Raw genomic sequence first — 23,754 nt, 5'->3', positions numbered from 1 at the left:
AAGCTGAGGCTGGGTAGGTTTAGATTAGGAAAAAGTTTTTCATGGAGAGAGTGGTCAGGCACTAGAATGAGCTGCCCAGGGAAGTGGTTGAGTCACCAGCCCTGCATCTGTTTAAGGGTTGTTTGGATGTGGTGCTTAGGGATATGGTCTAAGGTGGATCCCGTAGAGTAGTGTTATGTGGGGATGCAATGTGAGAAGGAATAATAACAAGCAGATGGAGCACTCTGACCTTGCTTCCCACAGCTGCAGGATACCTTATCTAGGGGAAGGAGAGATAGTGGACATCTAGTTAAGGAGAAAAACAAGGTGTGGTGTATGTAAAAGACTGGGTTGTCTTTGCCTAGATTATGCTAATGTGTAGGTGTTTGCCCTAAGCTCAAGACTATATAGACGGAGCCAGAACAAACAGCAAAGGTCTCTGGTAAAATTCACATTGAATCACATGGAGCCCGTGTGGCATCGCTCTGATCATACTGATCTGAGTAAGCTTTGCCCACGTTCTCCTGCAGCTGCTACAGGGTTATAGGCTGGACTTGCTGATCTTGAGGGTCTTTTTCAACCTGGATGTTTCTGTGATTCTATTCAAATGAGAATATCTTGAATTCACCTAGGCCAAGTTTTGTGGATTCTGTGATATTTTCTACTCACATGACATAACACCTGAAAGTGTGGGCACTTCTACGTTCCAGTACACAAAATCTCTGGTGTGCATTAGCAACTTACGTAACAGCTGTCATTTGCAGTAGTAAAGTACTTCACAGAAGAGGGAAGGATGAGAAATAGATATGATGGCAGAACTGGAAGTGCCTTGCAGTAGCTGTAATCCCTTCCCTGTGATTGAGTGGCACTCTTGCTCTGCTCCTGTGTGGTAAAAATGAACAATGCCTACTGACACACATCAGTAAGTTATCTGCTTGTAAGAATAGAGAAGATGGTTTCCTTTTGTGCTAGAAATGGCTCTTAAATATGGACAATAACTTGGCGCCTTTCTCTTTGTGTTGGCTATGAGCAGCCCATAAGATCTAGAAACTATACATCAAGCCTTTGTGAGCGTATGTGGCCCGTAACAGTGTACTGGGAATGGGATATATAAAATTATATAGTGCCTTAAGTGTGTAATACCATGCATATTTTACTAAAAAGAGATATCCTTATTGCACTGACATGCTTAAGTGAGGATGCTCCCCAGGAGGTGGTGGGAGACAAGATTTACTAGAGGGGTTAGTGTTCCTATTTGAAGCTGTTCAGAAATTCCTGTGATCACTGCAAATTGTACAAAGCCTCACAATACACAACCAGGTTGGCAGTAACTTTGAAAACAATATTAAAGGAAATTAACTGATAAATGTATTGATTACAAACTCAGCAATATGAAAGAACTTTCTAGGAGGCAGTCATTGGTGGTCTGGAAGACCAGGACCTTTACAAATGCTCGTAATAATATTTCTTGCTTTTGGGAAAGGAAAAAAAAAAAGACATTTTTATCTGAGAAAATAATTTTATTTTTAAAGGCTTTCACTATATTGCTTTCATGTCAGGAATGCAGTGTCTTCGTTATCCTCACGTATAGCTGTGCAATACACATCTCTTGGTATTGCTAAAGCACATGTCCCTTCAGAGGAGCAACAGACACCTGCAATTTGTGATGCTTTCTCATAATTACAGTGACTCAGAGAGAATCCAGTGAGCCACAATCTAGATGAAGTTAATTGTCTTCTTCCCATTTCTTTCTGTATCTTGAGAGAAGTCAAGTATCTGCAGCAGGACAGTGTTAGAATAAGGCCATTCCTAGTCTGTGCTAGCTCACAATAAATGGCTGAACCCTGTTTTACTGTACATGAGTTTGTTTACAGATGGTTAATTAGGGGCCTGACTGAATCTTTTAGAAGGACAGATGCTAATTGATTAACATCTATATCATCTACATGAGCAGCCATTAATAAGAAACCCTTAGAAGACAAAATAAAGTGGTACATCCAATTAACATCTTCAGCTTGCTCAGCAGTTCACTGAAAATGAGGAAACTCTAATGACCAAAACTCGGCAAACTGGAGGAAAATTACAACTATTCAGAGACCTTTAGTGTCAACATGAAAAATTGTTTTACACATATAAAGAAAATGTAAAAATAAACCTCAATAGTATAAGCACCAAATTAATGAAGTATTAATCCCCCAAATTAAGTTTGCCTCTATGTAGGAGTTCAGATACTTCCCATAACTGAAGGTTAAACAAAGTTTTGGGGTTTGGTTTTTTTTTTTTCTTAAATCAAAATATTAATCTGTTTTTAAAGTTGTATTGCTTATGGCTGAAGTTTGAATAAGGACAAAACCAATTGGAATGTGAAGGGCAAAGATTGCTTGAGCAAAGAGTGTTAGCTGATAAACAGACCAAAAAAGATAGTGTTTGGAATTGCAAATTTCAGCACTAGGTGATTCTGCAAAAACAAGGACTTTACAACAGTCAGAACTGGAAGTCATCCAGAAATGTCACTGCAGAAGAATCAGGGGCAAGGGAACTGGAGAGTGATCAAAGAGAACTAAAAGACATCTATGAAACTGTTAAATATATTGATGGCTCTAGAACCTTTTAGTCTAAATCATTTTGAGACACTTGGGGAATTATGAGAAACTGCTCTGTCTAGGACTGAGGAAGCTTTCAAGAGGATTTCTCTTTCAAGGTCTTTGATATGCTTTTTATTTTGCTTATGTTTTAGTTTTAACAAAACTTTCCAGAGATTTCTGATAGCACAGTTAGAAATAATGACACGTGCTTTGGCCTAACTATCCTCATGTATGTATAAATATGTGTGTGCCTTATTTTATTACATGATGTGTCCTCTCTATGTGGAATGCAGCAGGAAAAGGCATAAAAGAAATAAGCAAAACCCCTTAGAAAAGGTAAATTGCTCCACATAAAGGGGAATGGGTTTGGCTATAAGCAGATATTGAAGGTTGCCTTAAGTTAAGGTAGTTGCAAATGGCAGGTGCTAATGCCAAATAAGCTGGGCAGTGGGATGCAGTAAGATCTGTTACTAGCTGTTGTAATTCCTCCAGGACCCGTATTCAAAGCACCTGACATGCTTTGTCCATCTTAGGTTCGTCTATCCATGACTTCTGCTCCATGGAGAAAGCATGATCTTCTTCACAGCCATTCAGTCTGAAGATGTTCTGAGCCTAGGGCATAGCTAACTGCCACTTAAAACAGCTTGTATGGTCTGAACCCCTCACCTCCCTGTAACAACAGCATGTAGCTAGAGCAGTTTCCTCTGTCTGTGCCAGTCCATCAGGACATGTGCCATGCCTTAATTGCATTCTTTTTACTCATTCCCACACAATCACTTCTAAATTGTAACTCTCTCTTTATGAAACAGGTCTACTTTGTCTGTGATCTCTCGCTTTGTCTGTGACCCATTTCCAGAATATCCTTTGCCAGAGATCTCTCAACCTTAAGATGTTTTATAGATTATTTTTAAATTAGTGTGTATTTATTTTTAATTATTATCTTCAGCATACACCTGCAGACAGCACAAATCACCACAACCAACACTTTTTTAACTGGCTCTTAATTTTTGATCTTTTGTTTACTACTTTCCTCAATAGGGCTCACTACTTTCCTCACTAAGGAGAGGCTGAGGGGGCTGGGGTTGTTTAGCCTGGAGAAGAGGAGGCTCAGGAGTGACCTCATTGCTGTCTACAGCTACCTGAAGGGAGGTTGTAGCCATGTGGGGGTTGGTCTCTTTTCTGAGACAACCAGCAACAGAACAAGGGGACACAGCCTCAAGTTGTGCTGGGGGAAGTATAGGCTGGATGTTAGCAGGAAGTTCTTCCCAGAGAGAGTGATTGGCATTGGAATGGGCTGCCCAGGGAGGTGGTGGAGTCACCATCCCTGGAGGTGTTCAAGAAAAGCCTGGATGAGGCACTTAGTGCCATGGTCTAGTTGACTGGCTAGGGCTGGGTGCTAGGTTGGACTGGATGATCTTGGAGGTCTCTTCCAACCTGCTTGATTCCATGATTCTATATGGCAAGATTGTGTGTTAAAATAGGTGCCAGTGGCTCATGTAGTTCCATCCTTCTGTATATTCTTACGGAAATATTCTTGTGCTGTGATGGTATCATTGTATTTTGAAATAGATTTGTTATACAATACTGAAAGGCAAAAAACCTCAATGCTACCTGAGTCAGTGCCAACTTTTAAATTAAATTGTAAGCCTCAGCAGGAACCAGTATTAAGGGGAGGGAAAACTTTATTTTCCCACATCATAAAGATAGCTGAGAAGTTTCTGAAAGACCTGGACAAAATTGTCCAGCTCGAAAAGAAATGTGGTGTGAAAAGTTAGAGGAGATTGTAAGTGAATGACAGTAAGTGGAGAGTAAGAACACCTTTGTAATTTAGTTTATAATAATCAGAAGTTGCTAATGTATCTGACTTGAATAATTTCCATATTTCAAAATACTGGTAACATTTAATACTTTCTAAGGGTTTCTTTCTGAAAGGAGACTGAAAATCCTTGGAGAAGGAATATTTCCAATATCCACATGATGCAGTCATTCTGTAATAAACTTCCCTCTACATTCCTTATATTGCCTTAAATACAGTTTTGCTTTCCATGTGTTTTAATAGGAGCCTTCACATGCTTGCCTTCAAAAAAGAGTTTGTCACTTTGTCTGGCTGTGGGTAGTTTGTCACAAGACTTGGGGCTCCTCAGCCTGGAGAAGGGAAGGCTTCGAGAAGACCTTGGAGTGGCCTTCCAGTATCTGAAGGGGGGCTACAGGAAGGCTGGGGAGGAACTATTTACAAGGTCTTGTAATGACAGGATGAGGAGTAATGTGTTTAAACTGGCAAAGGGGAGATTCAACCTAGATATTAGGAAGAAGTTCTTTCCAGTGAGGATGGTGAGACACTGGCACAGGTTGCCCAGGGAGGCTGTGGATGCTCCATCCCTAGAGGTGTTCAAGGCCAGGTGGGATGGTGCCTTGAGCGACCTGTTCTAGTGGGAGGTGTCTCTGCCTATGGCAGGGGTTGGAACTGGATGATCTTTGAGGTCCCTTCCAACATAAACCAGTCTGTGATTTTAAGAGAGAGATGTGGTTAAAATGCCAGGCATCTGATGGGCTATGGGGGAGTTTACCTGCCCCTTCTCTCTGGCACAGGCTGTGGTGTTTTGAACTCACCTGGCAGTGATGACTGTGGTCTGCTCCAGCCCTGGAGATGCTCTCAGGGCCCGAGATCCTGCACTGATGGATTCTCACTGACTTCACTGGAACTGGGATTCATTTTTTTTACTTCTAGCATGATTAAAGCAACAAGTATGAAATTTCTGGTTAGGCTATGACAGGCCATTGAAAGACACTTTCTTAGTGACGCACATGCTTCATAAAGTCTACTGAGAATGAAGAATGGTTTAATTGCTAAAGAGGCTGGGGCTGGCATTTAGTAACCACTGCTGGGCTTGGGCTGCTGATCTAGCCACAGGAATTAGCAGTGGGTTCCTGTTTTTCACTGTTACTGAACAGGGAAACACTGATTTGAGTGGCTGCCCACAGGAGGGGGGAAATGAAACAGACGTGAGTTTAGTGCTGAATGAGTACAGTGTGTGTCATTTTATGGCTGGCTGGCATTGTGATACACGATCTTTTAAGACCTATAGAAATCCTGCCTTGTAGTTACTATTGAAAGCAAGTAACCAGAAAGAAAATCTGTGCATTTGATAACTTACCGTGGGACGTGGTGTAGTGCAGAGTGCTGTAGTTACAGCGCAGGCTAATAAAGAAGTGTTTGTTTGGAATATTTTACAAAGCTTGGTCTCCATGGTAACAATCATCATGAATACTTTCAGCCTCAGAAATAACATCTGCTGGATGACTGATCTCAAATCTCAACCTTTGGTTAAGTAAGATCTTTCTGCTTGGTGGCATTTGATATGAGGCATCTACTTCCACAGGAAGAGCACCCTAAAACTGGGAAAGCTGTTGGGAAGGGCTGGGGAAGAGGAATCAGAAAACAAAGGTGAAATGCAAGATTTGCCTCATTAGCTTAACACTAAGCAGTCTCTGCTAAAATAAATGAGAGTTTGCTTATAGCACAGAAGAAAATGTTTCACACCATTGTGTTGACTGAAGTACAGAACAGACATTACTGTTTTAGTCTTGGCAGTAGATTAAGCTCTATGCATACAGTTAGAGGATGGGAAACAATTTACTTAGATACAAAAAAAAAGTGAGATGGAGCTTCATAGGATGCAAGGATTTCAAGCAAACTGTAGTTAAAAATTCACAAATCTCTGAGTTTTCCAGGAACTCTTCAAGAAATGGCCAGTCTGCTGTGAAATTGGTGACTCTTTTGAAGAAGGGATGTTTCAGGTGTCACCACTGCCGCTAAATTTAGCCATCTAAAATTTAACATTCACTGAAGGGAATTAACAAGGTCTGCTCTACTTGCGTGCAGTAAAGATGGGATACATTTTCTTCTCCTTAGTATCAAGGGATAGGACAAGAAGAAACAACCTCAAGTTGTGGAAGCGGGGTTTAGATTGGATATTAGGAAAAATTTCTTTACTGAAAGAGTAGTGAGGCATTGGAACAGGCTGCTCAAGGAGGTGGTGGTATCATCATCCCTGGAAGTATTCAAAGGCACTTTGGGACGTGGTGATGTTAGGTTGGTTGTTGGACTTGCCCTCAGAGGTCTTTCCTAATCAGAATAATTCTATGATTCTATAGAATTCAAGGTGGCAGTGGCTGAAGAAGATAATAAAAATTTAAAGCATAAACAACATGTACAAAATAATTACTTGCACCTCCTGTGCCCTAGGAAACATCTATGGAACAGGAGCATAAGCTGAACTGGGCTGTGTTTCCATACTACTCTTTTTCAATTAGCAGTGCTCAAGGAGCTAAGCAGGCTTGGAATGTGTGTTCTGAAAAAGTAACACACTCTTTCCTAGTAAGTGGAATAAATAAGTGGAATTAAACACTTCATAGGACAAGGGCAACAGCTTCAAACTAGAAGAGCAGATTTAGATTGAATGTTAGGAACAAGTTCTTTACAATGAAGGCGATGAAACACTGGAACAGGTTACCCAGGGAGGTGGTTGGGGACCCATCCCTGGAGATATTCAAAGTGAGGCTCAAGAGGGCTCCAGGCAGCCTGATCTAGTTGAGGATGTCCTTGCTGACTGCAGAGAGGGTTAGACTGAATGAGCTTTGGAAATGTCTTCCAACCCATTCTATGATTCTATGAAATGCAATAGACCTTTGGCAGTTTAGTAAAAAATATGCAGATGTTGTAGTGTGGTAGAGGGGAAAGCTTTCCCCTAGTTTGTTACATTAAAAAACCTCTGCCTTTAAAGAAAAAAAAAATCCATCAGTTGTGTTAAGCTAACACGAGTAACATGCATAAATAATTTCATCCATGCGAGTAATCCTGTTTGCTTTAATGTAACAGCTTCTCCAAGCACTAATTCTCCTGTGTCTAATTATTTGTCAGATTAGATCCTGTGAGTTTCATATCTTGTGCATTTTCAGTGAAGTTCCTAATATTTTTGTGACCACTCTAAGTGTTAATGATCTTGATGGAGCAGATCTTAGAAAGCAACATTAAGTGGTGTTATTTTAAGCTGGAGTTTATTTGCAGGGTTTTTCAAGGACACCGTTAGGACATTAATAATATAATGTCAGATTTGCAGCTGGTCTAAATCAATATAGCCCTGCTGCTACTCGAGTGTTGTACTGATTTAGGCAGCTGAGGATTCTCTCACAGATATTTGGGATTTGAATTAAGTTGTGAGATTTGAGTGAAAAAACTATACCCAGTTGTATCACAGTATCATCAGGGCTGGAAGAGACCTCACAGATCATCAAGTCCAACCCTTTACCACAGAACTCAAGGCCAGACCATGGCACCAAGTGCCATGTCCAGTCCTGCCTTGAACAGCTCCAGGGACGGCGACTCCACCACCTCCCCGGGCAGCCCATTCCAGTGTCCAATGACTCTCTCAGTGAAGAACTTTCTCCTCACCTCAAGCCTAAATCTCCCCTGGCGCAGCTGTCGAATTGGTGAATGGGCTGGAGTAGTTGACGGAGGACCTCAAGAGACAAAGGCAAAAGGTGCATCTTGCATCACCTTTAAAAAGGCCTGGTTTGTACTTCCTCTTGTTTTCCAACTCATTGTCAGCAACTACTGCCAAAACTCTTGGGCTTTTTATCGCTGCTGTGCTGTTGTCTAATAGAGCAAAACTGGGGTTCCATTTGCTTCCTCTTGGGATATAGAAGTCTTTTGTGGTTGTTTCTTCCTGCTGCTGGAGCAGCTGTGATCTGATTCATGCTGTCCATGCAGTCACTAGGATCAAAACCTCTATAGACTTACCAATCTTGAATAATGGGGTAATTCGGTTCAGAAAGGTTTTGGCTACAGTGTATACATTTTATAGCTGTCCTTGGACCATGGCAAGGACAGTAAAAAGAAAAGCTATGCCATGCTTTCAGACATTGGGTTTGTGTCTCCTCTCCATTCAGTAGGCTGTGATCTCTGTAAGGTCTCATGCTAGAAAGCAATTTGTTATTCCAGCGCCATTAGCGTTTTTCCTGCTTTGAGGATATTGCCAAGTTTGCACTTTAATCCCTTCTGCTGGCAGCTAGTTTTCACAATGTGCCTTGATTTAGTTCTCTTTTTTATTACTATGATTCCAGGTATAAAAGTTTTAATTTATCATTCACTAGGCATCCTGCGTGTGGCCAGGAGGATACAAAAGAACTTTGAAAGACATTGCTGAGGAAAAGTTCATTACAAGTGTTATTTTGGGTGACATATGGTGTGCTATATCTTCTTTCCAGTTTTGCAAGAAATGCAAAATGCAGAGTAATAATTTCAAGACACTTGCATTTCCTAACCCCCAAGCCTAGTACAGATATAAATAATAACCAAAGCTTCTTTTTAATGGCTCTAGGATGCTGCACAGCTACAGGAATGAGATGTCTGTGGTCATCAGAGGCACCTGCTAGTCAGAACTTTTGTCTTCTATCTGAAGTTCATTGTCACAATTACAGATACTAATTTTGTGGTCCACCCTGAGTGAAGGGCAACTCAAATTTATCCACCCCATGAGCATTTCAGAAATCTGTAGCTCACCTGGTTTGCTAGCTCCCAGTGAAAGTAACCTGTACTGTGCTAATCCTTAGCTCAGTATTCCTCTGCCTGCCAACTGGAAGTTAGGAAAAAATTAAACTCTGCCAAGTAGTTCCTCTTTCCCACCCTGAAAAGCTGTTAGTGGCTCTAGAAGAACCATGTCTTCTTTTGCCAGGCAGTCTGGGGTAAGGTTTTAACCCACTGTGATATATGGGAGTGATGATTTCCTCTTCAAGTGATCAGCCCAAGATCAAACAGTGATGGACTGTCAGTAATTTGTCACTAGTGAGATGTGAGCTTTCACAGGCAAGCCTTTCAGGTTGAATTGTAAAGGAATAACAGCATTCTCCACTTGTTTCTATTCCAGGGAGATTCAACAGATAGACCCACCTGGGAAACAAATACCCATTAGTATCACTTCACTGCACACCACCACTTTGACTTGCAGAAGTTGAAATGGCAGCAGGAAGAATTTACAGTAAGCTCTCTGGGGATATATGCAGCCTGGTATATGCCACAGCCATAGAGTCTCAGGTGCTTTTCCCAGTAGTATCCAGCTAGCTGCTGCCAAGATAAATTTCTTTTCACAAACTGGATGCTAGCATTGCCAGCCTTTAATCAGACTCATACAGCTTAATAGGGGAATGTTCTGGAGGCTCTTAAGGGTACCTCTGGCAGTAATCCAGCAGAACTGCTACACACACCATCCGTTGTATGTTATGTTCAATATTTTCCAGCTTAACCTGAAATTACTTTTATTAGTGGGCAAGTAAAATAAAACCAAGTTGATTTATCATTGTGAAGAGATAGGGAGCTGCATGCATGACCACAAAGGAAAAGAAATGCAATGCTCCTTGCAGCTACTTGATATTTTGATTTAACTTCAATGTCTTCTGTTCTGTTCAGCCACTTGTGAAAGTCAAGGAAACTGCAGGATGGTTCACGCTAGTGTCACGATTCAGAGAAGACAACCTCTAGGCAGTAGGATGAAAGCTGAATAGGCAGACCTGACTAGGAGTTATTTCTGGAAACCCTGCTGAAACTAAATGTGTCTGCAGGTGTTTCTTGTAGCTTTGTTTTGATAAATCAGTTTTAATCAGAATGTCAATTCATAAGTCTTGCTAATGAAATGCTGTCTGATGCAGGGGTTGAAAAGAAGTCTCTTACTAGATTAACTGGGAGTAACTTTGCTGCAGATACAATTCTTACAATAAAAACAAGGCTCTTCTGAGCCTAAATGCTTTCAGATTAATACATAAATTTAACATCAACACATAACCCTTGATAACTAACAACCACATTGTACTCAGAAAATACTGCAAAAACAAACACCTTTGACTGCAGATTGAGATAGAGAACTAAGGCAATAAGCTGAAGGATAATGATATGATTTTCTCACCGGGGCCATAATCACAGCTTGGTGATTATAGTATATTCTTTTTATTGTTAATTTCTGCTAGTTTTCTTATGGAAATATATCCTAAGATTTCCATTACTATTTTGAAATGAGGAAATTAATGGTAAGCTTACTCTGGAAGTATAATTCAATAATTAGGAATCTCTAATAAGAAGTATCAAGGTAATTTTGGTCAGGTTACCCTTTATTATCTCAGCTCCATTAGACAGTAGAGAATTTTTCAGGGAGAACTGGTTCGTCTGAAGGTTGATCAGAGTTGGTAGAGTCCTCCCAGTAAATCAGCACTGGCTGGATGACTCAGTCGCAGAAGACTCAGGTCTCTTTCAGTAAGGGTATCGTAAGGAACTGTAAAATACACCAAAATGTTTTCCAGCTTGTACCTCTCGATGAGGAATAAAACCTTAGCCACAGTTTGATTTATCAAGAATTTAAGATTTATTAACAGAATGAGGTAAATCAAAGGCTAAGTTTGGCAGCACTTAATGTAACAAGTGATTTAGTAAAACAGTGATTTAGTTACAGACTCAAGGCTGACAAGATCCATGCTAACTTGGTACAAGGTACCTCCAGCCAAAGCATATGTGTATGCATAAACACAAAGCATACAGACAGGGAGATACTTGGATTATGGAATATCATGGCCACACCTTGGGTACTATGTCCAGTTCTGGGCCCCTCAATTCAAGAGAGGTGTTGAGGTACTGGAACGTGTGCAGAGAAGGGTGATGAAGCTGCTGAGGGACCTGGAGCACAGCCCTGTGAAGTGAGGCTGAGGGAGCTGGGAGTGTTCAGTCTGGAGAAGAGGAGGCTCAAGGGTGACCTCTACAACTACCTGAAGGGAGATTGTAGCCAGGTGGGAGTTGATCTCTTCTCCCAAGCACCCAGCAACAAAACAGTCTCAAGTTGTGGCAGGGGAGGTGTAGGCTTGATATTAGAAGGAAGCTCTTCCCAGAGAGAGTGATTTGCCATTGGAATGGGCTGCCCAGGGAGCTGGTGGAGTTGCCACCCCTGGGGGTGTTCAAGAAAAGACTGGATGGAGCACTTAGTGCCATGGTCTAGTTGATCAGCTAGGGCTGGGTGATACATTGGACTGGATGATCTTGGAGGTACCTCAACATCTCAGTCTTCTGTGATTCTGTGACCACATTAAACATAGTGAACAGTCACTGAGAAATCCTCAAACGAAAACAAAGTGTGGTATAGAAGCTCAGAGCATTGAGGACACTCAGACTGGGCCATTCTTGTAGGTTTAGGTGAGGTAAAGCTTTCTGCTCACTAATTGCAAGAGAGGAACTTTATGGGATGGATTAGATGAAAATCTTTAGAGTATGCTTATAATTTGAGTAAATCCCTAGGGACATATAAGAAATAGTGTATCCTATGCCATTCATAGAGCAATGCTGAGAACTTCAGCCCTACTTATTTATTCTGTTGTGGTCTTTCCTAAAGTATGTATCTCCTGGCACACAAATGATCTTTGCTGAAAGCTTTTCTCTTTGTCTCTCTCTTTGTCTCTCTCTTTGTCTCTCTCTTTGTCTCTCTCTTTGTCTCTCTCTTTGTCTCTCTCTCTCTCTTTCTCTCTCTCTTTCTCTCTCTCTCTTTCCCTCTCTCTTTCTCTCTCTCTTTCTCTCTCTCTTTCTCTCTTTTTTCTTCTTTCTTTCTTTCATTAAGGCTTATTACTCATTGGATACATCTGTGTGTCAAAACTTTTGGATGAGTGCTAATCTCATAGTATGTACCCAACTTTTACAGTAGCAACGCAGTGTAGCAGTGATTATGGTCTTTGTTTCTGTCTGAGGCATTGCCTTAGTTTCAGCACTTTGGAGAAGTGCCAGGTACAGCAGTGGGTCCTGTGAAATTGGTGGCACAACAATTCTGCATTCTTTTGATGTTACTGTTGGTCTTCATTTTCTTGACAAATGACCATGGAGAAAATCAAGAGGGGATTGGATGGAAGTAGGAGTCTCCAATCTCTTCTTGGCAGGATAATTGTGTTAGGGACATTTGGAGCCTCTCCAACAAAATGGCCAAAAAAAAACCCAACCAAAAACCCAAAACCAAACCAGTAAATGATATTACTGGAATTCTGTGAATTTTAGAGGATGAATCCTCTTTTTTCTTCTTTGCAGTGCAAAGAAGCCTGCCTTTACTGTACTGAAAATGGTCAGAGCAATCACAGTGTTTTACACTGCATTGTTAATTATAGGTCAGAGTGTTTAATCTCAAACAAGCATTTAGTAAAGGCACAATAGGAAAACCAGGATTAATCTTCTCTGTGAAGAATAGGAAAACCAGGATTAATCTTCTCCATGAAGAACAGAGCTAACTCTACTTTCACCAGTTGCCATAACTGCATTGTAGCAATCTAATTTGCTAAGCATGTTTTGCAAACAGCTACCTAGATCACAGTCTATATCCAGGGCATCTACAGTTAATGCAAGTCAATCCGGAGTGGATGTTAAAAAGCACAAGGATGTGCCTGGGCAGGTAGAAGAGAGCTTCTCTTTCTTGGGAAAATGTTAATATTAAACCTAAGACTGGCAGGGTTTTAAGGCTTTTGAGTTTGCATGTAGGTATCTAAATTTGACCAAAAAGCAATTTAGGTACTCAAGTGCTTTTCTGAATCTGAGGCTTACTTATCACAAATAAATCCCTTTCTCTATTCTTTAGCTCTTCAGAGGACACAGCGTGTTCTCTCTCTCCCATATGAAGACTTACACACTGAACTGCAGAAAAAGTGGCCATTTACATTCTGAGTCTGGTACTAACCCACTAGAACAACAGATTTGATTGCAATTTGCCAAGCCATGAAGCTTACTTTATGTTGAATTCACTAGATAAATTGTCTTTTAATAATCTGATTAACAACTAAGTTTAAATCAGCACAATTTATTGCTAAAACAAAAAGTGTTACTCAAGCTGCTTGGTAGGAAGTGATGAAGTTTTATTTATAATGATTTCTCGTAAGTAATACTGGGACCACTTTAGTTAGGAAACATTACAGTGATTAATGCACAGTTGTTTGCATTTTACTACTTGATTTATATATCAGATCTGTATTTGTGCATATTGTCAAACGTTATTCTGTTCTTGTCAAAATACTTATTACTGCTGACAGGTGTACCATGCTCACATTAATCCTTAATTCCTTGATTCAATTATCTAATTGCTTTTTTGGCATGAGTTTGGAGCCATTTAGTCTTATGTGATCTATTTGTCTTATGGTACAATAATGCACTTTCGAAAATTGGATGCACCTAACTTGGAATCCTGAATAGAAAATATGTATGGTACTGAAAATCCAAAGTTTTATAAGCACTTCCTTGAGACACCACTTCCTGGAATACAGATAGATGCAAACCACTTTACACTTCTTATCTTCCCATGTTCACAGAATGAAATAGATACAAACTGATGAAGACGTTTGTATCTATTTAATACTTAGTCTTAATAATTAATGTTTAATTGTCCCCCTAGAAGATCTATGAAGATCCATGAACATACCTTAGCCATCTTTGTCTTCTCCTACTCTTGTCATCTCACACCACTGGCTTCTGTTGCCTGTCCTGCCCACAAAGAGCAATACAGTACACTTTCTAGCTTTTCTCTTGGTCTAGACCCTTAAAGAATCATAGAATCAACCAGGTTGGAAGAGACCTCCAAGATCATCCAGTCCAACCTAGCACCCAGCCCTATCCAGTCAACTAGACCATGGCACTAAGTGCCTCATCCAGGCTTTTCTTGAAGCTTCTTATTCTTAAGCAGCCAAATAATAAAAAATACAAGCTTTCTTGTGGTTTGGTTTTTTTTTTTCCCAATACTTAAACAACAAAATATAATGATGTTACTTTCTTGTCACTGTAAAGCAAATGTGCTACATTACTCAGAGATATGTTTAATATTGCTATGAACGTGGCATACACTGACACATGTTTTTATGCCATTAGTGCTAGTATTGTCATATGTCCATTTTATAATGAAAAAAATCTAGCCACAATTTATTACTTGCATGAACAGATCAAGAATAAGCAAAGCTTGATAACTTCTCACAAACTCACCCAGGCAGCTGGACTTTGGGTAGGTCTTTCTAGGATTATCAGAAAAGAATCCAGAGTCTGGAGAACCTTTTTTTTTTCCCCACTAAAAATAGAAGACTGTAGAATCATAGAATCAGTCAGGGTTAGAAGGGACCACAAGGATCATCTAGTTCCAACCCCCCTGCCATGGGCAGGGATGCCTCACATTAGATCAGCCTTATCCAACTGGCCTTAAACACCTCCAGGGATGGGGCTTTGACCACCTCCCTGGGCAAACCATTCCAGCCTCTCACCGCCTTCATGGTGAAGAACTTCTTAATATCCAGTCTGAGTCTACCCATTTCTAGCTTTGTTCCATTCCACCTAGTCCTATCACTACCTGACATTCTAAAAAGTCCCTTTCCAGCTTTCTTGTAGGCTCCACTGAAAGGCCACAATAAGATCAGCTCAGAGCCTTCTCCTCTGCAGACTGAACAGCTCCAAATCCCTCAGTCTTTCCTCATACGAGAGGTGATCTACGCCTTGTTTTCTGTGAATAAATATATGGCTGCACATTTAAATAGTGGATAAAACCTTCTTCTATTTTATTTTTTTGTTATTTTCTGTTTTATTCCTCACTCTCTCCACTTGTTCCTTCTTTCTACATTGCTCTGATTTACTCTCCTTTCCTTGCTATTAACCATGATATGTGACACTTCACCCTTTTATTCTTTTGTGCTCTCCTTCTTTTCCTTTCTTTTTCACCTTCCCGACTGACATGCCTCTTTCTGTCATAATGTTTGTGTAAAAGAGTGGATATAAGAGTAAGAGGTTGTAAATAAAGAAGTATTTGTTTATTCTGCCTTCCACTGATAAAGTTTTATTAACTCCATGATTGTCATTGGTGCTTTTTTGGCAGGAATGTAAGTCATTTTCTGTACAGGGTTTGGCGGGGAGGAGGTGTGGGAAAGATAATTCTAGCAAGTAAATCATGGTGGCTAAGTGCTTTGGGCAAACAACCATGTGCCTTATCTCAGCCAAAAAACCCGTGGAAAATGCATGATAAATGGCACATTTTAGGGCACATGTTATGTCACTGTGAAAGAACTTTGATTCATGCTTATGTATTTATCTTTAACAACTGACAAACCTCAGGGTATCTAAATTATTATCACTTGCTCTGTGCTTCTGTGGGTTTTTGCTAGTGAATCTGAATGACATGAGGGAAGATCAGATAACTGTTTTTTTTTTTCAGTTACAGCAACCTATAAAGAACAAATAAGCACAAATATTAAATCTCAACCTTTGATTTTCTTGAATGAAATTCTCTCCAAAGTATTTATCAGAAATGATTTCTTCCAATTATGCTTTGAAAGCGTTAGTCTGAACTTCAAACAGAAGAGGATGGGACCCATTAATAAAAGATTTTATGTCACACAGCAGTAGAAAATGATGTAGTTTGCTTTAAAATATAGTTATTCACCAAATTAAGGTAAAAGAGTGAATTCATTCTTGTCAGTTGCATCTGCATGCAGTATATTCTGAATTACATTTTTAAATGAAGATTTCATTTTGTTTGCCTTTTCGGACTGTAAGGAATTATGTTGTTTGATTTGCCATTGTGACAAGCCAGAAAAAATGACTTAAATTCTCTACTGCTTACACTAGTGATACCAATTATGTTAACCAGAAATGCTGTGTAAGAATTCAGGTGCTCTTGTCCCACTATATAGCTACATCCCATGTGGAGGTAGTAGTGAGTGCCTGAGTGTCACTGATTAGCCATCTCCCAGGCTTATGGCACCCTATACATGGACATGGGCTGCCCAGGGAGGTGGTGGAGGCACTGTCCCTGGAGGTGTTCAAGAAAAGACTGGTTGAGGCACTTAGTGCCATGGTTTAGTTGACTAGATAGGGCTGGGTGCTAGGTAGGACTGGATGATCTTGGAGGTCTCTTCAAACCTGGTTGATTCTATGGTTCTATGAGGAGCACCTGGTCTGCTCCAATCACAGCTCCAGCTACAAGGAACTTGCATATACCTGGACAGTTTGGTTTGCACTAAGAATGCAGGAGAAGGGCTGAAGTAGGAGGCAAGGAGTTGAAGGGAGATGGACTTAACCGGCAGAGGCCTGTGGCCAGTCTGCATGGTTTAGGAAGAGATATAGTTAGAAGTGCCACAGTAATGGGGAGTGTATTTAGATCCAAAGGGAGGTATGATATGAGTGTGTCACAGTTGAGAAGCCTCAGATTTTGACAACTGAAAGTGCATCATATAGCAAATGGTAGAAGAAATCATCAGAGAGGTCTACAGCAGACTGCTGTCAGTGCTGTGTCACATTATTCTATGCCTACATTTGTCTGATTAGATTTAACCAGCCCAGGGCACAGACTTGCTGCTAATCTGAATGATCCCATCAAGAACCTTTTCTATGTTAAATGCTATGATCAGAAGAATTGCCATTATTTTTTATTTCATTTTACATTACCCTTCAGAGCAGGTAAGTCAAAGAAACCTTAGTATTAAACTTCCTCACACCATTCCCCCCGCCCCCAGTAATGCATGTGCACTACTTCTGTACATGTGCAGTCAGTGCTGCTGATATTAGCAAGGTTTTTATTCTTTTATTCATATAATCCAGCAATGCCTGTCTAAATGCCTTGCTGATAAGAGATTTATGCAAGTTAACAGTCATAAACCAGCTAATACAAGTTCAAAATCTGTTTTCATTGTCAATGCCTTGCTGATAAGAGATCTATGGAAGTTAACAGTCATAAACCAGCTTATACAAGTTCAAAATCTGTTTTCATTCTCAATGCCTTGCTGATAAGAGATCTATGGAAGTTAACAGTCATAAACCAGCTTATACAAGTTCAAAATCTCTTTTCATTGTCAATTCCTTGCTGATGAGAGATCTATGGAAGTTAACAGTCATAAACCAGCTTATACAAGTTCAAAATCTGTTTTCATTGTCAATTCCTTGCTGATGAGAGATATATGGAAGTTAACAGTCATAAACCAGCTAATACAAGTTCAAAATCTGTTTTCATTGTCAATGCCTTGCTGATAAGAGATCTATGGAAGTTAACAGTCATAAACCAGCTTATACAAGTTCAAAATCTGTTTTCATTGTCAATGCCTTGCTGATAAGAGATCTATGGAAGTTAACAGTCATAAACCAGCTTATACAAGTTCAAAATCTGTTTTCATTGTCAATGCCTTGCTGATAAGAGATCTATGGAAGTTAACAGTCATAAACCAGCTTATACAAGTTCAAAATCTGTTTTCATTGTCAATGCCTTGCTGATAAGAGATCTATGTATAACAGTTATAAACCAGCTTATGCAAGTTCAAAATCTGTTTTCTTTGTCCCTTTGGCATATGTTGAGCCAGTGTATAACCAAAAAAAAACCTTTATTAAAGGATACAAATCCAGTACTCTTGGATTAGAAAACATTTCTTATGTTGCCTTTTTTTTTTGTTTTGTTTTTTTTATATTTTTATGTAAAACTTTGTTGTGTTTTTTTTTTCCCCATCATTTGGTAAGGTTTTAGTGAATTTAAGTTGTCATTTGTTATGTCATGACAATTGTAAATTAGATGGCAATCCTTGCCTAGGCTATTTTTATTGCTGTCACCTCCAATGAAACTACAGAAATGCCTTTCAAATACAGCCATGCAGTAAAAAAAATATTTATCTATTGTTCAATTTATTGCTGTGTTCTCTGTCTCCTTATCTTCACCAGGCAGTAGTAGATACTGCTTACTTGGAGGTAGAAAAATAGAAAATGATAATTGCTTTACATGATGAAAGTGTCTTTGTTTCCTTTATATCTGGTGCATTGCAGTGCATTTAACTGGACTGAACAATACTTTTTCTTAGCGTACTTGAATCGGTTGACATTTATATATACGTTGGATTTTGTATGTAAAGAGAAAGTTTTATGGCTTTGAATTTTGAATCAAAACATCAAACTCTTATTTATGTCTTGGACCATGACAAACGTTCTAAAACTTTGCAAACAACAGCAGCTTATTCTGATTTTGACCCAAAGTTTTCAGCAATCTCTTTAATGCTTGGCTAAACGTTTAAGCTCTGCAAAGTGAAATGCCTATCTCTTAGTGAGCACAAAACATGGAAATATGGAAATACTGTGAATTGTCATATTAGAAACTTGCTATTCTATGGCTTTGTAGACTGCTTTGCTTTTTTTCCCCCCCAGCTTCTAGTATCCTTAATCTTGAGAACAATATGGCAGCAACCATTTAGCTGAAAGCTGACTTCAAATGAAAAGATCTGCTTAGCTAATGAGAAATGCTTGGTAACAGCACATAGGTCCCACCATCAAAGCCACCGTTATCATATCCTTATATAAGACAGAGTGAGATGATAATCAGACAGGAAATGTTTTCAGATAGTTTATTTAAATATAGTAATACTGCACCTATTTTCCACATAAGCAATTAAAAAATCAGGAAGGCCTTGCCTTGTTGGGAACTGGCTGAAGGAGAGGGGACACAAGTCCCTGGAAGCTTGTACAATCAAGCCCTCGATGTGAGGTCTGAGTATTGAAGTGCAGTTAAGCCACAGCAGTGTATGTGAAGAAGCTCAAAGGAATTTGTCCTTGAGCCTTCTGATAAACAACTTGTGTGGGACTGTGTCCAGTTTAGGAGGGAAGTTAGCTTTAGCAGAAACCACAAGTGGGAGGAACATGCAAATTCCAATCTTTAGATGTACTGCATAGAATCATAGAATCATAGAATCAACCAGGTTGGAAGAGACCTCCAAGATCATCCAGTCCAACCTATCACCCAGCCCTAACCAATCAACTAGACCATGGCAATAAGTGCCTCATCCAGCCTTTTCTTGAAGACCCCCAGGGACGGTGCCTCCACCACCTCCCTGGGCAGCCCATTCCAATGGGAAATCACTCTCTCTGTGAAGAACTTCTTCCTAATATCCATCCTGGACCTCCCCTGGCACAACTTGAGACTGTGTCCCCTTGTTCTATTGCTGGTTGCCTGGGAGAAGAGGCCACCCCCCACCTGGCTACAATGCCCCTTCAGGTAGTTGTAGACAGTAATAAGATCACCCCTGAGCCTCCTCTTCTCCAGGCTAAACAACCCCAGCTCCCTCAACCTCTCCTCATAGGATTTGCATGTTTGCATGTTGGATTTGCACTAACTGGGGTCACAGTAACCTAGGAGTTGATGCTCTGTAACTTGAAGCCTCAATAAACCTCGGATTTTCTTGAAGCTAACTCATGTTGAGTCATCTCTTGACTTTCCCAACCCCACGTTGCCTCAAAGAAATAATTTGCTTGCCAGGACAGACAGAGAAGGCAGACTTGTTGGTTTGGGAAATTCTAGAGGGATTGACTATCTCTCTAGATGTCTATCTGATACAGATTTGCTCTCACTTTATAGTTTTGGCATTAGGAGGGCTAGGTCATGGATGCTGTTGAAGCACAATTCTTTCACATGAATATTTCTTAGAACAGGGGAAATGGTGGTACTGTAAGACAGCAGTGTGCATAGCAAAATGTTTTGTCATTTTCTAAACTTTAAAAAGTTGATGTCACTACATCTTCTGAGGTATAAAATTAAGAATAATTTTGTTGTCTTTGTGGTGGTTTCTCTTTTTCTGTTTGGTTAGACTTGCAGTGAGGGCTGTTACAGTCCGTTTTCAAGTAAGCTAACACGAGTAAGACAACCTGTTTAAATGAAAAGAACTGGTGTATAAAAATATCTTCCTAGTGGTACAGTGAACCTAAAATAAACTGAAGATGGGCAAATTAAAGCAAAATGGAAACCTCAGACATTACACAGGTGTGTTCTTTTTTTCAGGGTGCTCCTAAACCGATTGCCATTGAGCCATGTTCAGGGAACAGAGCAGCAGTCCTCACGGTTTTCTTATGTCTACCCAGAGGATCATCAGGAGTCCCACCCCCCGGTCAGTCAGGTAAGGTTTGTGTTGCTGAGCATCATGCAATGCAATCTACCTGGAAAAATGCCCCCATGTGAATCCAAAAGAATGGCACAGCAGGTGGATGCAAGGGGCTACTAAGTCAAGCTGGTAAGTTTAGGACCAATGTTTAATGAGGAATTTTTGTTAGGGATTTGAAGTGGCATCCCAAATCAAAGGCTCAGTGATCAAACTAGGCTGGTGTACAGAGGCATCCCTTATTTGTATATCCTTAAGGAGTGTGTTTGTATGTGTTATTCTTCAACTTTGTCCTTTAGGGCAAAGAAATTTTAGATGCAAACTCTAGAAGAGTTTCAGTTCAAGTTGAGATAAATTGCTCTCTCTATATAGGCAATGCCAGTTCCAGTTGATTGCGTTGCACTAGTTAGGTTCTAGTTAAGTTCCTTTGCACCATGAGTCTCAGTGATGGGCTGTCCAGGATCCCAGTGAAATGTTGGCTTTTCCAGAAGACCTATTGGATGAAACTTGGGATTGTGTGAGTGAATGTGTCTGCTTCATTAGGAAGGTGGTCACTTTGGAAATGGCTCCAGCTCATTTTAAAGCAGCATTTCCACTATCAGGAGGCACTTAAGATAATTTACCCTATTGGATCTGTGCTAGATTGTTGTTAAAAACCATTACAGCCATTCTTATAAAATGATTCCTAAACAGGAATTACCTAGGTACACTTCTTAAATCCTCTAAATAATTGTTTACACTGATGTGATACAAAACAGTCATGACAACAAAGTTGAGACAGTAACACAGCTCACCACAGTTCATCAGTTTGTTACTTCAGAATTCACTGGAGCAGCTGTTGCCAGAAAGAACACCTTTGTAATGAGTATTATGTGCCCAAAATGCTCCTAAAAACCAGGAAATATGCTTTAAGGCTAACTTTTATCATTAAGAGCCAAAAAGATATCCTCTTAACCTTCAAAAATCCATTTAAGAGATTAAAAAGTATTGAGTAATGATGATGGGGGCAAACTCAGTTGACTTATGTTGGAAATAAACTCAGCTGAGTGTTCTTTCTTCTTTTGGCTTGATGACTATCTGTTATTTATTTGGTAGTTTTAGGTCATTTTTATGGAGTGGAGGTGGGGAAAGGGTTGAGGTTTTTTGTTGGTTGGTTTTTTTTTCCTCTCGAGTTCAAAGATGAAGACTTAGTTCTTACAATGTTGTTTATGGCTTGGAATATAATTTCTGGAAGTGCTATGAAAATAAAAGTGTTACTGATGCTTTGTCAAAGACATTTCCTGGAAGAAGTGTATAAATGTAAGTGCCCTGAAGAGAGCAATGAAGGAGGAAGAAGGTTTAGTGGTTTTGTGTTATAAGGAAATGAAAAAAGAAACAAAGCTGTTTATAGTCATACAATGAGGAAAAGCATTCTGAAAGGAAATTAAAAGTAATTGTTGAAATTGGAGCTGAACATGGTAGCTTTTTTTTTTTCCTCTGTTGTTTTCAAATTTACCTGTGATGTGTATCCCTGCAGTAAAAATGCATTTATCTAGTTATTTCATAACCAGCTTCTGTTTACTATATACAGTAAGGAAGTAAGGAAATTGGTGAGGGATTTTTTAGGATGTTGGATAGTGATAGGACTGGAGGTAGTTAGAGGAGGGTAGCTTTAGATTAGATGTTAGGAGGAACTTCTTCACTATGAGGATGGTGAGACACTGCAACAGGTTGCCCAGGGGAGTGGTGGAAGCCTCATCCCTGGATGTTTTTCACAGTATCACAGTATCATCAGGGTTGGAAGAGACCTCAGAGATCATCAAGTCCAACCCTTTACCACAGAGCTCAAGGCTAGACCAAGTGCCACGTCCAACCTTGCCTTGAACAGCCCCAGGGACGGCGACTCCACCACCTCCCCGGGCAGCCCATTCCAGTGTCCAATGACTCTCTCAGTGAAGAACTTTCTCCTCACCTCGAGCCTAAATTTCCCCTGGTGCAGCCTGAGGCTGTGTCCTCTTGTTCTGGTGCTGGCCACTTGAGAGAAGAGAGCAGCCTCCTCCTGGCCACAACTACACAAGGTTGTTTAGCCTGGAGAAGAGGAGGCTCAGGGGTGACCTTATTGCTGTCTACAACTACCTGAGGGGTGGTTGTGGCCAGGAGGAGGTTGCTCTCTTCTCTCAGGTGGCCAGCGCCAGAACGAGAGGACACAGCCTCAGGCTGTGCCAGGGGAGATTTAGGCTGGAGGTGAGGAGAAAGTTCTTCACTGAGAGAGTCATTGGACACTGGAATGGGCTGCCCGGGGAGGTGGTGGAGTCGTCGTCCCTGGGGCAGTTCAAGGCAAGGTTGGATGTGGCACTTGGTGCCATGGTCTAGCCTTGGGCACTGTGGTAAAGGGTTGGACTTGATGATCTGTGAGGTCTCTTCCAACCTTGGTGATACTGTGATACTGTGATACTGTGAACTACCCCTCAGGTAGTTGTAGACAGCAAGAAGGTCACCCCTGAGCCTCCCTGGATATGGCTCTGGGCAACCTAGTCTAGTAGAAGGTGTCTCCCTGCCCACAGCAGGGGGATTGGAAGTGGATGATCCTTGAGGACTCTGTGATTCTTTGCTGTATGTAAAACATGGAGGAAAATGAGCTGTTCCAAGAGTTGTGATCAACACACAGCAGACATGGTAGTTTGGATGCATCACAAATCTGGGGAGGAATACAGCTTTTTAAATGGTTTGTATATTGCTATTGTGCTCTGTCAGAGCCTTCCATCACCCTTTCAGGCTTAGATTTCAAAAGCTGTTCCTCCATTTGTTACTATGGGTCTTTGTCAGCCATTTTGGATTTTAAACCATGCAAAATTATTCATCCTACAACTTTCACTTTGTTCAGGGTCAAAAACAAGTAGAAGTGGTAGAGGTGTGCAACCATGCTGATACAACCATTAGATTATATTGCTGTAATTGAGGAGTGGTTTGTGTGTCTAATGAATTTTGGTACTCATGGACTGCTTTCCCTGTATGTAACCATGCATAGTCAAGGCAGAAGCTATTATGCAGGCTTCTTGGCATACCTGTAGCTCTACTAATTCACTTCATTCCTGTCCTGCAGCACTACCTGCTGCTTCTTTCCTATGAGCAGATGCTGTGAACTGTGCCAAGCTATTTGAAATGATGTGGAAGCTTTGTGCAGTGGACATATGTTTGCTATGCAGTTGGTTTCCCTTATGACCTAAGCTAGGTTAAAACAATGATATTTAGGTGGATGGAAGTAGTGTGCTCAGTA

General features: G+C 40.4%; 1 protein-coding gene across 6 annotated transcripts in view; it reads left to right on the top strand.

The window, feature by feature from the left end:
* Positions 1–23,754, top strand: part of ATRNL1 (attractin like 1) — a 624,604-nt gene that overhangs the window by 536,129 nt on the left and 64,721 nt on the right. For 5 of the 6 annotated variants that reach the window (XM_064144312.1, XM_064144310.1, XM_064144319.1 and 2 more), the window contains one exon: positions 20,402–20,516. In XM_064144312.1, coding sequence (XP_064000382.1) covers positions 20,402–20,516 — 115 coding nt within the window. Of the gene's footprint in view, positions 1–20,401; positions 20,517–23,754 lie in introns of those variants that run through there. The other variant, XR_010302493.1, reaches the window with a different exon arrangement.

This window comes from Pogoniulus pusillus, chromosome 6 (genome assembly GCF_015220805.1).
Source record: "Pogoniulus pusillus isolate bPogPus1 chromosome 6, bPogPus1.pri, whole genome shotgun sequence".
NCBI lineage: Eukaryota > Metazoa > Chordata > Aves > Piciformes > Lybiidae > Pogoniulus > Pogoniulus pusillus.
The sequence above is the reverse complement of the archived record's forward strand: the minus strand, read 5'-3'. Positions and strand labels throughout refer to the sequence as shown.